Source organism: Lycium ferocissimum, chromosome 8 (assembly GCF_029784015.1).
Source record: "Lycium ferocissimum isolate CSIRO_LF1 chromosome 8, AGI_CSIRO_Lferr_CH_V1, whole genome shotgun sequence".
In the NCBI taxonomy this organism is placed as follows: Eukaryota; Viridiplantae; Streptophyta; class Magnoliopsida; order Solanales; family Solanaceae; genus Lycium; species Lycium ferocissimum.
Genome location: NC_081349.1, coordinates 36239596 through 36253691, shown reverse-complemented (window position 1 = coordinate 36253691; position 14096 = coordinate 36239596). Strand labels below are relative to the sequence as shown.

The 14096-nt window shown below is 35.7% G+C and overlaps 1 protein-coding gene across 1 annotated transcript; it reads right to left on the bottom strand.

The window, feature by feature from the left end:
- Positions 1 to 4641: 4641 nt before the first annotated feature.
- LOC132068268 (dihydroxy-acid dehydratase, chloroplastic-like) lies at positions 4642 to 13187 on the bottom strand. Its single transcript, XM_059461808.1, has 14 exons — positions 12470 to 13187; positions 10831 to 10902; positions 10069 to 10116; positions 8888 to 9042; positions 8607 to 8801; positions 8420 to 8531; positions 8247 to 8316; positions 8094 to 8152; positions 7870 to 7993; positions 7701 to 7771; positions 6757 to 6858; positions 6464 to 6544; positions 5026 to 5184; positions 4642 to 4947 (listed from the first exon to the last, which is right to left on the bottom strand). Exons 1-14 carry the CDS (start codon positions 12995 to 12997, stop codon positions 4897 to 4899), a joined length of 1827 nt encoding a protein of 608 aa, XP_059317791.1. The 5' UTR covers positions 12998 to 13187; the 3' UTR covers positions 4642 to 4896.
- Positions 13188 to 14096: the final 909 nt, after the last annotated feature.

Genomic DNA, 14096 nt, shown 5'->3' with positions numbered 1-14096 from the left:
ACAATGAATCGTACTCTTCTTCAAGGGTATCTGTACCACCAGTTGTACATTTTGCATATTTGCGTATATTACCTCACCCACTTGCAATCTAAATCAATCAACAAAATAAGAAGGAAAAAAAAAAAAGTGAGACAAACTTTAACAGTCTTGCAAATGTCGTGATTACAGCCAACAGGTCAATCCTAACAGCTAGGGCCAAATTTGAAAGTGAAAAGATAGTTGGGCTCTCAGGTGTTGAATTGGGGTTATTAGGCCATTGCCCTTCTTTTGGGGTGGTCTTTAAATTTTGCTCCTCATATTTGAAATCTTTAAATTTTGCTCTTTGGCTAAAACCTATGAGTTCCAGGTTCGAATCCCCACTCAGTCAAAAATTTAAAAAAAAATCGCGAAGCAGAGTTTAAATTTCGCTATGCTCCCACCGGTATAAACTTGTGAAGGAATTACCGAATTATGCCGGACCCGGCATACTTATGCCTTATGGGCAGACTTGGCATAAGTATGCCGGGTCCGACATAACTTTGATGATTCCTTCATAAGTTTATGCCGGGTCCGGCATATTTATGGGCAAACTTTTAGTTAAGCCTTAACTAAAAGTCTTTTCCTAGTTATGCTTTCTGGGGCAGACTTTTAGTTAAGGCATAACTAAAGTATGCCCCATAAGGCATAACTTTTCCTTAAGACACAGACTTTGTCTTATAACGCAAATTTTTAGTTATGCCTTAAGGAAAAGTTCCGCCTTATGGGGTATACTTTTAGTTATGCCTTATGGGGCATACTTTTAATTAGTTGTGCCTTAACTAAAAGTCTGCCCCATAAGGTATAACTAGGAAAAGACTTTTAGTTAAGGCTTAACTAAAAGTTTGCCCATTAAAAGTTTGCCCATAAGTATGCTCGACATAAACTTGTTAAGAATTTACCAAAGTTATGTTTCCGGCATACTTATGCTGAATCATACTATAAGGCACGAGAAGTATGCTCGGTCGGGCATAACTTTGGTAATTCCTTAACAAGTGTATGCCGGGTCCGGCATACACGCGACCTAAAACCTTGCCTTGCAATTTTTTTTTTAATTTATGCTTGAGCGGGGGTTCAAACCCAGAACCTCATGATTTCTGCGTGAACGCTCAGGGTTGCAACACGAAGGGCAAAAATTAAAGACCAACAATATGAGAAATCATAATTTAAAGACCACAAATATGAGGGGCAAAATTTAAAAGACCACCCCAAAAGAAGGGCAATCTGCGCAAAAAAATGTTGCAAAATATATTTTTTTGCGCAGATTGTCCTCCTTTTGGAGTGGTCTTTAAATTTTGTCCCTCATATAGTCATATTTGTGGTTTTTAAATTTTGTCCCTCATATTTGTGGTCTTTAAGTTTTGCTCTTCGCTTGAGAAAGTGAGCGAATACCTGAGGTTTTGGATTCGAACCTTTGCTCAGGTATAAAAATAAAAAAATAATTTCGCAAGGCAAAGTAATGTATGCCGAATCCTAAGAAATAACTCTCAAGCAAAAACTAAAGTTATCTTGAACTAAAAGTCTACCCCATAAGGCTTAACTAAAAGTTTAGTTATGCCTTATGGGCCAGTTAAAGCATAACCAAAAAACTTTTCCTTAAGGCATAGACTTTGCCTTATAAGGCAAACTTTTAGTTATGCTTTAAGGAAAGATTCCACCTTATTTGGGTATACTTTTAGTTATGTCTTATGGGGTACACTTTTAATTAAGGCATAACTAAAAGTATACCCTATAAGACGAAACTTTTCATTAAGGCATAACTAAAAATTTGCCTTGAAAAGTATGAAAAAAGAAAAAAATATATGCCTCAAGGCAAAGTCTGCCGGAGGTGGCAAAGAGAAATTCAAACTCTGCCTTGCAAATTTTTTTAAAATTTTTTGACTAAGTTCGAACTCGGAATCCATGAATTTTAGGCGAAGCCTAAAACTTAAAAACCAGCAATTTGAGGGACAAAATTTAAACACCACCCCCAAAGAAGGACAATTCTGCGAATTGCCCTACAAAATATGGGCAAAAGCCCAAGAGTACTCGGGCAATTCGCAGAATTGCCCTTCTTTTGGGGTGGTCTTTAAATTTTGCCCCTCATATTTGAAATCTTTAAATTTTGCCCTTCGGCTAAAACCCATAGGTTTCATGTTCGAACCCACGCGGATAAAATTTTAAAAAAATTCGCAAGGCGAGTTTAAATTTCGCTATGCCCCCAAAACGGCATACACTTATGAAGGAATTACCAAAGTTATGCGGGATACTTATGCCTTATGGGCAACTTGGCGTAAGTATGTCGGGTCCGCATGTCTTTGATAATTCCTTCACAGTTTATGCCGATCCTATAAAAGTTTTCCCATTAAAAGTATGCCCCACCGATAACTTTGTGAAGGAATTACCAAAGTTATGTCTGGACCGGATACTTATGCCTTATGGCGACGGCATAAGTATGTCGGTCCCATATAACTTTGATAATTCTTTCACAAAGTTATGCCGGTCCCATAAAAGTTTGCCCATTAAAAGTATGCCCCCACCGATAACTTTGTGAAGGAATTATCAAAGTTATGCGCGGTTCCGCATACTTATGCTGAAAGTCCGCCCATAAGGCATGAGTATGCCGGGTCCGGCATAAAATTTGTAATTCCTTAACAAAAGTATGCCGGGTCCGGCATACACGCGAACCAAACCTTGTCTTGCGATTTTTTTTAAATTTATGCTTGAGCGGGGGTTCGAACTCAGAACCTCATGATTTCGGCGCGAAAGCTCAAAGTTGCAATGCTAAGGGCAAAATTTAAAGACCAAAGAATATGAGGGGCATAATTTAAAGACCACAAATATGAGGGGCAAAATTTAAAAACCACCCCAAAAGAAGGGCACTCCGCGCAAAAAAATGAGAGTACTCAAGGATATTGGGCCATCTGATGGTCAGAATAGTCCAAACCACAGCCTAGAAGAAATTAGGTCCATGATCCACTCTGAAACTCTCAAATCAATATTTCACTTGTTTAACGTTTTTGAGCAATACTCCCTCCGTTTCAATTTATTTGCCTTACTTTCTTTTTTAGTCCGTTACAAAAAGAGTGTGTCTTTTCTTCTTTGACAACTCTTTAATTTCATACTTTCACGTTTAAGACTACAAGATATAAGGATATTTTGGTACATTTAACATATCTTATTTACTTTCTTAAACTCCGCACCAAATCAAAACCAGACAAACAATTTGAAATGGAGGGAGTATGTTTTATGTTTCTTACTTTTACTTTCCTATTCCGTTCTTGAAAATTTAAAGAGAAGAAGAGTAATATTATTTTGCATGGATATGAAAAATTAGGATGTAGATCACTAGAAGAAAATAAGATAGAAGAGTGTGAATCACAAAAGAAAACATGCATTAAGGGTGCAAATTACAAAGAACCCACAAACTTACAATATAGTCTGAAAAAACTGCTGTTGTTCTTTATCAATATTATTTCCAGGGGCGGATCCACCCTTTGGGGGTGGGGTGGCATGGCACCCCCTAAATTAATATTTTTTTTATATACTTATGTTGTAATTTGCTTAAATTAGGTTAATTATTTGATCCCGCCACCCCCAGTATTAAATTAGACAAAGGTGCCACGGCTGGTAGACACAAGTTTGAATCTATTTTAAACATTTTTCGACTCCCGTTTTTCTTTGTGCTTTTTACTTAGTTTGTACCAAAGAATTCCCTTTTCGGCTCTCCGAATTTTCTATTTATCTTTATTATTTATATTGCCTTTCCTCTTTTTTATTATTTTATCTATGATCTCTAGCGAAAACACACAAATAAAAACTTCAAAATCCCTTAAATTAAGCATTTCTCTTAATCTAAATCTGTGAGTATTTAAATTGAAAAACTTGGGTCTCAATGGAATTTTGGATTGAGATCAAAATTTAATTTTTTTTTTAATTATTATTTCTATTGTTTATTACTCCCTCCGTCCATGTTTACTTGTCTATATATGACTTGGGACACTCTTAATAAGAAATAAATAAAATGAGAAATGAATTGGAATACTTAATAATAAGGGTAAAATAGGTATAAAATGGACGGAGGGAGTGTATTATAAAAATTTATGCTATTCTATAATTGTTAAATTCAATTTAAATCACTTTGCTACTTAAATTGTGATGGAAATTTCGTAAGCACTGCTTAGAAAAAATATGAAATTTATGATTTATTTTTGAGAACTTGTAGTTTATCTAATTCCAATTTACTTATGGGGTGTATTTACCTATTGAAGAGTTTTTTTTTTTTTTTTTATAATTTTTCTTATTTTGATTGATATAATTCCCTTATTGAAGATGTTATTTTACTTGTGCAAATTCATTTTTTAATATACATAAGAGATGCAAGTCCCTTGGTGAAAATGTTGATTTTAATTCTGTTGTTAATGGGTGCAATTCCTTGTTTAAGATGTTAATTATGTTCGTTTCTTGATTTTTGAGATGTAATTTCATATTTGCAAATTAAAAAAAAAACCTATTAAGTTGACTCGAATAAACTAAAAAGAGATGGACCCGATCTCAGTACACGTTCCTAACAAGATGTACATTGAAAAAATTGTGGCACCCGCCGCCTTCAAATCCTAGATCCGCCTCTGATTATTTCACCAAGCATTATACTGTTTAAATGACTACTAATCAACAAGTTAAAGGATCCAGACTTACAAAGTAGAAGAAAAAAATAATGCTCCCTCAACTTTAAACGAACCAATTTATATGAGTTACATCTAAAAACATAAATAGGATAAACCTCTAATATAAATATGCTAAGAGCCGCGAAAATGCCCGTATTGCAGCTTCATGCAAAATCTACAAATCAGGATTTTTCCTAGGTTCACTCTATGCTTTCATAAAAATTGCTTCTCTTGTCTATTCATCAGTAACACATCCCTTGGAAGCAGATTGCACATTTTTGATATACTGCAAGAAACAAAAAAATTACGTCGATATAAAACTCTTTAGTTTCAAACATATATCCATTACTACCAAATAACTTACCTTGTAGAGAACTCCTCGGTCGGCTTTATATACAGGGGGAGTCCAACTCTTTCTACGCTGCTCAAACTCCTCGTCTGATAACTGAACGTCCATTTTCTTCTTGGATATGTCAATTGTTATTACGTCTCCATTTTGAACAAGACCAATTGGACCTCCTTCCTGATGGGGGGTTTGAATGTAAATAAATCAAGTTCATATATCTCAGACTGTTATCATCACGACTGCAAGGATATCTATAGCTGCATGCTTATATTTTCTACCACACATTTTTCTTAGAAGGAAATACAATATTCAACAACTTAAATAAATTAATGAAATCATGTCTTTATGAGCACACTAAAACTTGGTGGAAAAAGATCAACACCGGGAAACAAACAAGAGAAGTCTGGCTACCAAAACTAGTGATTGCACTCTCAAAACTAGGAACCTGTTAGTTGAACAAATTTAACAGCTGAAACTGGTACTTTAGGATCTACTAATTATTACCATGCAAACATTTTCTGATTAAACTCAACAACAACAAGAACATACCCAAAGGTAGTCCCCCAAGTGGGATCTGGGAAGGGTAGGATGTACGCGACCTTACCCTTACCTTTGTTGGGTAGAGAGATTGTTCCCGATAGACCTTCGGCTCAAAAGAAGGAATAGAATTTGAAGCATGATATCAAAAGAAGATTTTCACTAAAGTGCCATCAAATTTCAGACATTTTTAAATAACTCTTAACTGCATATGGTAACCTTAGATAGGAGGTTATGGAAGACACGAATTAGGGTAGAAGGTTAGTAGGTAGTTGAGCGTCGTCCTACATATTCTTTCATATTAGTAGTCGTAGTATTACATTTGTAGTTTCTTGTCCTTCAATTTCTGCTACTATATGTTGTTTCTTGTACCTCCATTATCTATGTTGTTTCTTGTACCTCCATTATCTTATTAACTTGTGGTAGTTATGGCTTCCTTTTTTCTCAGACATATTTATCATGTTTCTATAGTATTTTTCCATGGCTTTTTATAGTATCATGTCCTTGTGCCGAGGGTCTCCCCGAAACAGCCTCAACCTCCCAAGGTAGGGGTAAGATCTGCGTACACTCTACCCTCCCCAGAACCCATTTTGTGGGATTTAACTGGGTATGTTGTTGTAACTGCGTATGGTGATGTGCTTCTATTGTGGTTAAACTTTTAAATGCCTCAGGGGAGGTGCTCATAGGGGTGTCATCTTTATTTACCTACCCCCCCCCCCCCTTCTCTTTTTCCTTTTAAAGATCATTCACGCATCCAAGATATTAAGGTGGCTCGGAAGTTCCTGATGGCTGAAAAAAATACAAGCTATAATGGTCCGTCCGACAACACAGTGAGAGCAATATGGTAAGATGGGAGAAAGGAACAAATTATGCATGATGTAAAAGAAGCAACAATTTGAGATATCAAAAGCTAATGTACCTGTGCCTCAGGACATATATGCCCAACAACATATCCATGAGAACCTCCAGAAAATCTTCCATCAGTAAGTAATGCAACATCCTAAGGTTCAAGGAAAACAAAATAAACGTTCAGCAACACGGAAAACAGAAGTTACGAGCTAACGTCATGCAACAGATTCAAAATGAAATACTAGTAGAGAGACAAAGAATGACAAGCTATAATTTTTACAAAATACATGTCAACTATAAGCATTGACTAGAATGAAAGATATAAGAGAACAGGAAGAAAAAAAAAAATCTCGCATTGCGTACCTTTCCAAGACCTGCACCCATAATTGCGCTTGTGGGTGTGAGCATTTCGGGCATTCCTGGTCCTCCCTTAGGCCCCTCTCCTCTAATGACTACAACTTTTCCCTGAAAGATGGCACACAGAAAATATGTTGAGACTACTCTACATCCAACAGAATGGAACTGGCTCAAAAAATAAAGCTAAAACTATTGCAGCCAATTACTAATCAACAAACAGACGAGGCAAACGCAAGCTAAAACTGAGGAAATCAGCAAAAGTAACAGTCAGTGGACATGATACTTCCACAAAGTATCCAATTTGCCTATCTGAAATTCCAATAAGATGGTTAATTACAGCAATTCAGAAAAAGGAAGAATATAAGATAAATATTTACAGCAGAGAGATAGGGTGAAGTGTACGTCTATACAACAAGAAAAATGAACAAAGCAGAGATTTCATTGTTTCTTCTCTGCTGCCTTATCAAAGACCTACTTAATGTTTTAGATGTTTCTGTTGTGAAAAGTCTAATGTCATGCATTAGACCCATAAAGAAGACAAGGATCATTACCTCAAGCTATACATGAAAGAAAAGCAAAAAAGGAAAAAAGAGAGATCACAGCTTATTTTCATTAGTAAACTAGCAATAGTTAACCGGAGCGTAGGAGAAATAGCCAAAGGCAAATGGCAAAAGGCATTCATGTATTAATATTTTGATAACCTTTTAACCATTAAAAATGCCTAGAAAAGGGAATTTATTTTGAATTGATTCATCGAAGATAGGATTTATTGCCAGCATATGCTTGTACTCATTTTGTCTATTGGACGTCAAGAGCTTTCAGTATTTACTATTAATCTGAGCTATTAATGCTCCTTAGAACTCGACGCTTTGGCACTCCGCACTCATTACCTAGTGTATCAGGATAGAAGTAAAAGAAAGAAATACAGGGAAACGGAATAGCTGACTTGCCTTAAAACTCAAAGGATCTTCTGAGATAGCCGCAAGCATAGCTTCCTCTCCTTCAAACACTAGGGCGGGGCCTGATGAACAAGTTCCCATCAATGTTCTATCTTCAAGAGGTAAATAGACAGTGCTCAAAGACACCAAATATTAAAAATTCTAAATAAGGAGAACATACCTTTAAAGAACATTCCTTCTTTTCCAGTGATCTTTGCCACGCTACCCTCTGGTGCAAGATTTCCATATAATATCTGAATATGGGCTGTTTCTTTGATGGGGTTTGACAACGGTCTTATAATTTGCTAGAAGAAAAAGAAAGATGGACAAAAGTGAGGATTTATCCCTAATAAAAAAAACATTACTGCAACACATGGGAAGCCGCCATTGGTAAAAAGACCTTACCTGACCTTCAGCTAAAGAAGGAAATAGCTTTGCATTTTCAGCCATGGTCTTTCCCGTGACTACAAATCAAAGAGCAAGTGAAATCAGTTCCACCAATTATTAGATGGCAAATATAAGAAAATGTCTACTAAAGCCATCATCAAAACCAAATACCAGTCATACAGTCCCCATCCAAATACCCAAGCTCCAACAAGTGGCGGATGACTGCAGGTGTACCTCCAATCTACATAATCAAGCTCATCAATTCATCAGAACAAAATCAACAGCAGTGACTGCCCATATAACCAAAACTAAAATTATATTGGCATACATAGTGTTGGACAAACCTTGTGCACATCCTCCATAACGTATTTTCCACTAGGTTTTAGATCTGCAAGGAAAGGAACCTCATCGCTGACCTTTTGGAAGTCATCTAGAGTTAATTCCAAGCCAACAGATCTGTGGAGATGCAAAATCATGACTAACATACTCAACCCAAAAGTAAAGTCTGAACTCTGCGGAAAATTTGCTCACCTTGCAATAGCAATTAAATGTAGTACAGCATTTGTAGATCCACCAAGTGCCATGACTATCACCATTGCATTTCGAAGTGACTTTTTTGTGATGATATCTCGAGGTTTCAAGTCCATCTTCAACAATTCCAAAAGATATTTTCCCGCTAGGCGGCACTCATCCATTTTCAGTGGGTCTTCAGCTGGTGTGGAAGAGCTATAGCATTGAAAAGGAGACGCTGAAAGCACACATTAGCAACAATTCTTGTTAAACAAAGTTTAAACTACATCACATTGTTTTACCTATAAGGGAGCGACATTCCCATTGCCTCAATAGCAGATGCCATGGTGTTTGCTGTATACATTCCACCACAAGCCCCCGCACCCGGACATGAATTACGAACTACATTCATCCTTTCTTCATCACTGATACCACCACTAACATACTCTCCATACACCTGTAATTAAAATCAAAGCAGAGAAATGGTCAACACCAAAGTTCCTACAGAAGTGCAGATCCGTGACTGAATTTTTTTTTTTTTTTTTTTTTTTTTTTGAAAAATCTAAGGCAGAAAGCTGTCTTTTAAGTTTAGCCTTCTCATTAAAAAAAAAAAAAAAAAAAAATCAAGTCACACAGCATGCATCTATCGTATAAACCATAACAATCACAAATGGCACATCTGAAAGCGCTCAACAACCCTTTAAATGCTTTTACATAAAAGATCAAAATTGTCATAATGGGATGGTCTTTTGTCAAGAAAAATCTTCGCCAGTTGCCACAGAATACCACATGGATAAAAATTGTGCTGAAAATAAGAGGATGAAGACTTTACCTGAAAGTATACAAGTCAAAAACAAGTAGGGTGTCAAGGGAATACTTCAACGAAGTATTCATTGATATATTTTTTTTAATTAAATTTACCCTAACATCAGCGTACATTTTATTATGATAAGCAGATAAAGACCATTGTCCCCTAGATCATGATACAGAGGGACACAAATAGAATATGTTTAGATGGAATGACATAGGCTTGGAAATGTTTAAAATTTTATTTTCCCACTATTAATATTGGGTTAGAATAACAAATTATATAGCTAAGAAGAAATCGGAATCTAGTAAAGCTTTTACTTCACCTCCTTGTCTTATCAAAGAAAAAGATCATCCAAAAAAATCCCATCCTTTAGGCAATTCGAACTCACTTTACAAAAGCCTCTCAAATATCCTGATGATCCTCCATGGTTCCTCGAGTACTTACATAGGGTAAGAAAACTTCAACCAGAACATGCTTTCTCCTAGTTTTAATGGTTTTATTTCAATAGACCATCCACTGATATAGTGATATGTTTTTACCACAAGTGAGCTTATTGTTTTCCATGTGTCACAAAGTCTATTCAAAGCCCTACCGGCAAAATGGACAGAAGAATTGCTAAAGGGGGCAATAAGAAGAACTTAGAACAGCAAACTAGCAATTCAGTACACATACCTGGAACGCTGATACTATGTCGAATGTGTGCCCTTGAAAATGACCAGGCTGACATTAGAGAAAAGGTAAAGGATCAATAATGATTCAGAAGCAAACAGAATTAGGAATCAACACGTGATGCAGCAAATGACCTCAAAATATCATTAATGGTTGTTATATCAGTAAGAATCTAGAGTTGTTTGTCTCTTTTTATTTAGTGTTATTTCTAGAAAGTTGGTTACCCTAATGATTAGGGAATGAACTAATCGATGTGTTGGCAGCAAGTGTCTCCAATGCAATTTTTAGCATTTTGATTTGTACTTGTAATGCAACGAAAATTTACTCTTTGATGCAATGAAAAATAAAGGAACAAACAAATATTTACACATGAATTTTTGTTTCCATGTTTTATTTGTTAAAGGTTAACTAATATTTAGCGACTAAATAGACATATTACTAGAAAATCCTCTAATAATTTAAAAAGAAAATGTCTTTCATATTGAGTGCTTCCTTTACTATCTCACTTTCTCAGTACATCAAAACATAGATTTCAAATACTACACTGTTTCTCTTTCACCTATCCTTTTTTATATTCCTCCCTGAAAGTTCAGTCTCCCTTTTTGTTTATTCTCCATTGTTATTCAACTTCACTTTTCTCGAAGAAATTTAGAAAGTGATAGCATGGTTCCAAGCAGCAACATCTCAGAAGATAAAATATACTCTACAGGAAAAAAGGCTTTGGATCAACAAGAAAGAATTCGAACATGAATGTTCCTATCTGACCTTAATGGTGCCACCATATATCATGATACTTGGTCTGTTTAGTCTTCCCATTGCCATAATTGTGCCTGGCATCTGCCAAAGTACAACAAGCAGTTATCATTTGGAAGAGATAAAGCATGCTGGAATACATGTTTTTAGCTTGCTCAAACTGAAAAAGATGCTCAATTTTTACACAAAATCTTAAGAATATTATACTTGTACCCACTTCTAATTGAAAGTGGTATGTTCCATATATACATAGAACTCTCCAGGAAATCAACCTGGAATCTTATCTACTCCAAGAAATATAACCTACACAAATTATTGCAAGTCTTTACAAGGATAGGCAGCAACTTTTTTGAAAGCAAAACAGAAAATGTATTGAGTAGACCAATAAAGTTGCAAAGCTCACATCTTTTCCCCATAATAATAGCAAAGTTTGCATCTTTTATTCAAGAAATAAAATATAATACCCCAATAGAAACTATTTCCCATATCGTCAACTTTCACACTCCAGAATTGGATAAGAAAACTCGCAATTTCCCCAAATATGAAGAACATCCATTTTTTTAAAAAGTAGCAATAAAATTGCAAAACTCACTTTTTGCCCCCACAATAATAGAAAAAGTATTGAACAGATGATTGAAAATTGCAAAGCTCACATCTTTCCCCGCAATAATAGCGAAGTTTATAATCCTAGTTACCAGTTTACCAGTGTACAACCCCAAACCAACACAAATGGAATAATTAATATATAAATAACTAAACTCTGCATAAATAAACCTTGCATAACTAATCCCTGCATTACTAAATAACTGCATAACTCTAACCAGCAACCATACGACCACTTAAAAAAGAGTTTAAGTATTAACTAATAACTAAAAATGGTATTCTTTTTTTCAAGATTCTATTAGAAAAGTCTAAAAGAGACTCACATTTTTGTCACATCCAGTATAGCAATATTCCCATCATACCATTGAGCAGACATGACAGTTTCAATACTATCAGCAATAAAATCTCTTGATTGCAAACTAAAACACACGCCTCTAGTCCCCATAGAAATAGCATCGTCCCCATAGAAATAGCATCACTAACACCAATAGTATTAAATCTGAATCCAACCATTCCAGATTGTTGAACCCCTTCTTTAACAGCTTCAGCAAGATTCAACAAATGCATATTACAAGTGTTTCCTTCATACCAAACTGACGATATCCCTATTTGAGGTTTGTCCATATCATCATCTGATAATCCGACACCGTACATAATCGCCTCGGACCCACCCTGGACTTAGGTTCAGTTAAGGGGTTGTTTGGTTGTTGGTTAGGAAGTGAGTTATCCATGTACTAAAACCACAATAACTAGTACAACGTTTGGTAGCATTTTAGCTGTTACGTAGCACACCAAGTACGGTGTTTGACTAACAGTTCACGACCAAGCATAACCAACACAGATGGAATAACTAGTACATAGATAACTAAACTCTTCATAACCAAACCCTCTATAACTAATCCTTCCATTACTAATACCTGCATAACTCTAATCAGGAACCAAACGACCCCTTAAAAAGGAATTTAAGCATTAACTAATCACTAAAAATGGTTTTTATTTTTTTTATTTTTTTTCAAGATTCTATTAGAAAAGTCTAAAAGAGGCTTACATTTTTGTCACATCCAGGAATAGCAATATTTCCATCATACCACTGAGCAGACATGACAGTTTCAATACTATCAGCAATCAAATCTCTTGACTGCAAACTAAAACACATGCCTCTAGTCCCCATAGAAATAGCATCACTAACACCAATAGTATTAAACCTGAATCCAACCATGTCAGCTTCTTGAACCCCTTCCTTAACAGCTTCAGCAAGTTTCAACAAATGCATATTACAAGTATTCCCTTCATACCAAACTGATGATATCCCTATTTGGGGTTTGTTCATATCATCATCTGATAATCCTACACCATATAGTATTGCTTGAGACCCACCTTGAGATTTTGGTTCAGTTATTCGACTACTGTATTTGTTGAGTTTTTGTGATGGTTGGGGTGGTGATGTATCTGATGACGTGGCGACGGCACGGATGGTGAGTTTTCTTGAGTGAGGCCTACATTTTGGGAAAAGGTTGGTGGTTGGGGTAGTGGTGGGGGTGGGGTATATAGGTGAAGATAGCAAATTTGCTTGCATAGTGAGAAGTAGAGAAAAATGGGGTTTTGGGAGGGTTTAAGGGGTTTTTCAAGATTGAGAAAAATGGAGTGAAGGGGTTTTCAAGACTGAGTGAAGGGGTTTAAGTAGAACAAAAAATGGAGATGCGTTTCAAGATTTTGTGTTTTTTATAGTTGGACTCTCTGTTTTGTTTTGTTTGTTGAGTGAGATAAGAATGAAGAGAGAAAGGGTGGAGGAGGGAACTAATTTTTTTGTTTTTTATTTAAAAAAATAGAGGCATGTTATCAGTTATTGAAATATTAACCAAGATTGCGGTGCAAGATTCTATTAGAAAAACCTCAAAAAAAATTTTGGTACATTTTTAAAATGTCACATCCAATCCGGTATAGCAATATTTCATTTAAAACCAAAAAAGATTGAAATAGTATTTATAAAACGGAAAAGTTCAAAAAATTGCTCTTAACATATTAGAAATAACTCAAAGGGTCGAATTGTGATTTCTATCGCCTATTATGGTCAAAAATGTCATTAACATATTAGCAGTGGTTGCTCATATGATAAGCGTCCTCCACCTCCAATCCAAAGATTGTGTGTTCGAGTCACTAAGTGGGCAAAAGGAAAGCTCCCGAGGAGAATGGTTAAAGGAAAAAAAAAAGGATAAAATTTGTCCCTAATATTGTTTTCAGCTTAAAATTATCTCTTCATTAATGACATAATAATATAATACTTAATTAAATTTTAATTAAACAGATGGATCCTTCAAATTTTGACCCGAACTATTCATAACCAAAAAGCAAATGATGAGAGGTTTCATTTTTTTGGGGTTCTTTTCAAAGGCTTCATATAATCATCTCATATTTATGGTCCTAAATTATGCCATATAGTATTGCTTGAGACCTTCGCATTGCAACCTTGAGATTTTGGTTCAGTTATTTGACTACTGTATTTGTTGAGTTTTTGTGATGATGGTTGGGGTGGTGATGTATTTGATAATTCTGATGACGTGGCTTTTACGGCACGGATGGTGAGTTTTCTTGAGTGGGGCCTACATTTTGGAAAAAGGTTGGTGGTTGGGGTGGTGGTGGGGGTGGGGTATATAGGTGAAGATAGCAAATTTGCT

Bases quoted from the DNA above. Each gene is read 5' to 3' on its own strand.
- LOC132068268 (XM_059461808.1), bottom strand. From the start codon at position 12,997: ATGCAAGCAAATTTGCTATCTTCACCTATATACCCCACCCCCACCACT. The intron at 5,185-6,463 runs GTACATTAGCTT...ACCCCCCATCAG, and splicing joins ATATATGTCCTGAGGCACAG to GAAGGAGGTCCAATTGGTCT. The intron at 4,948-5,025 runs GTAAGTTATTTG...TGTTTCTTGCAG, and splicing joins ACCGAGGAGTTCTCTACAAG to TATATCAAAAATGTGCAATC.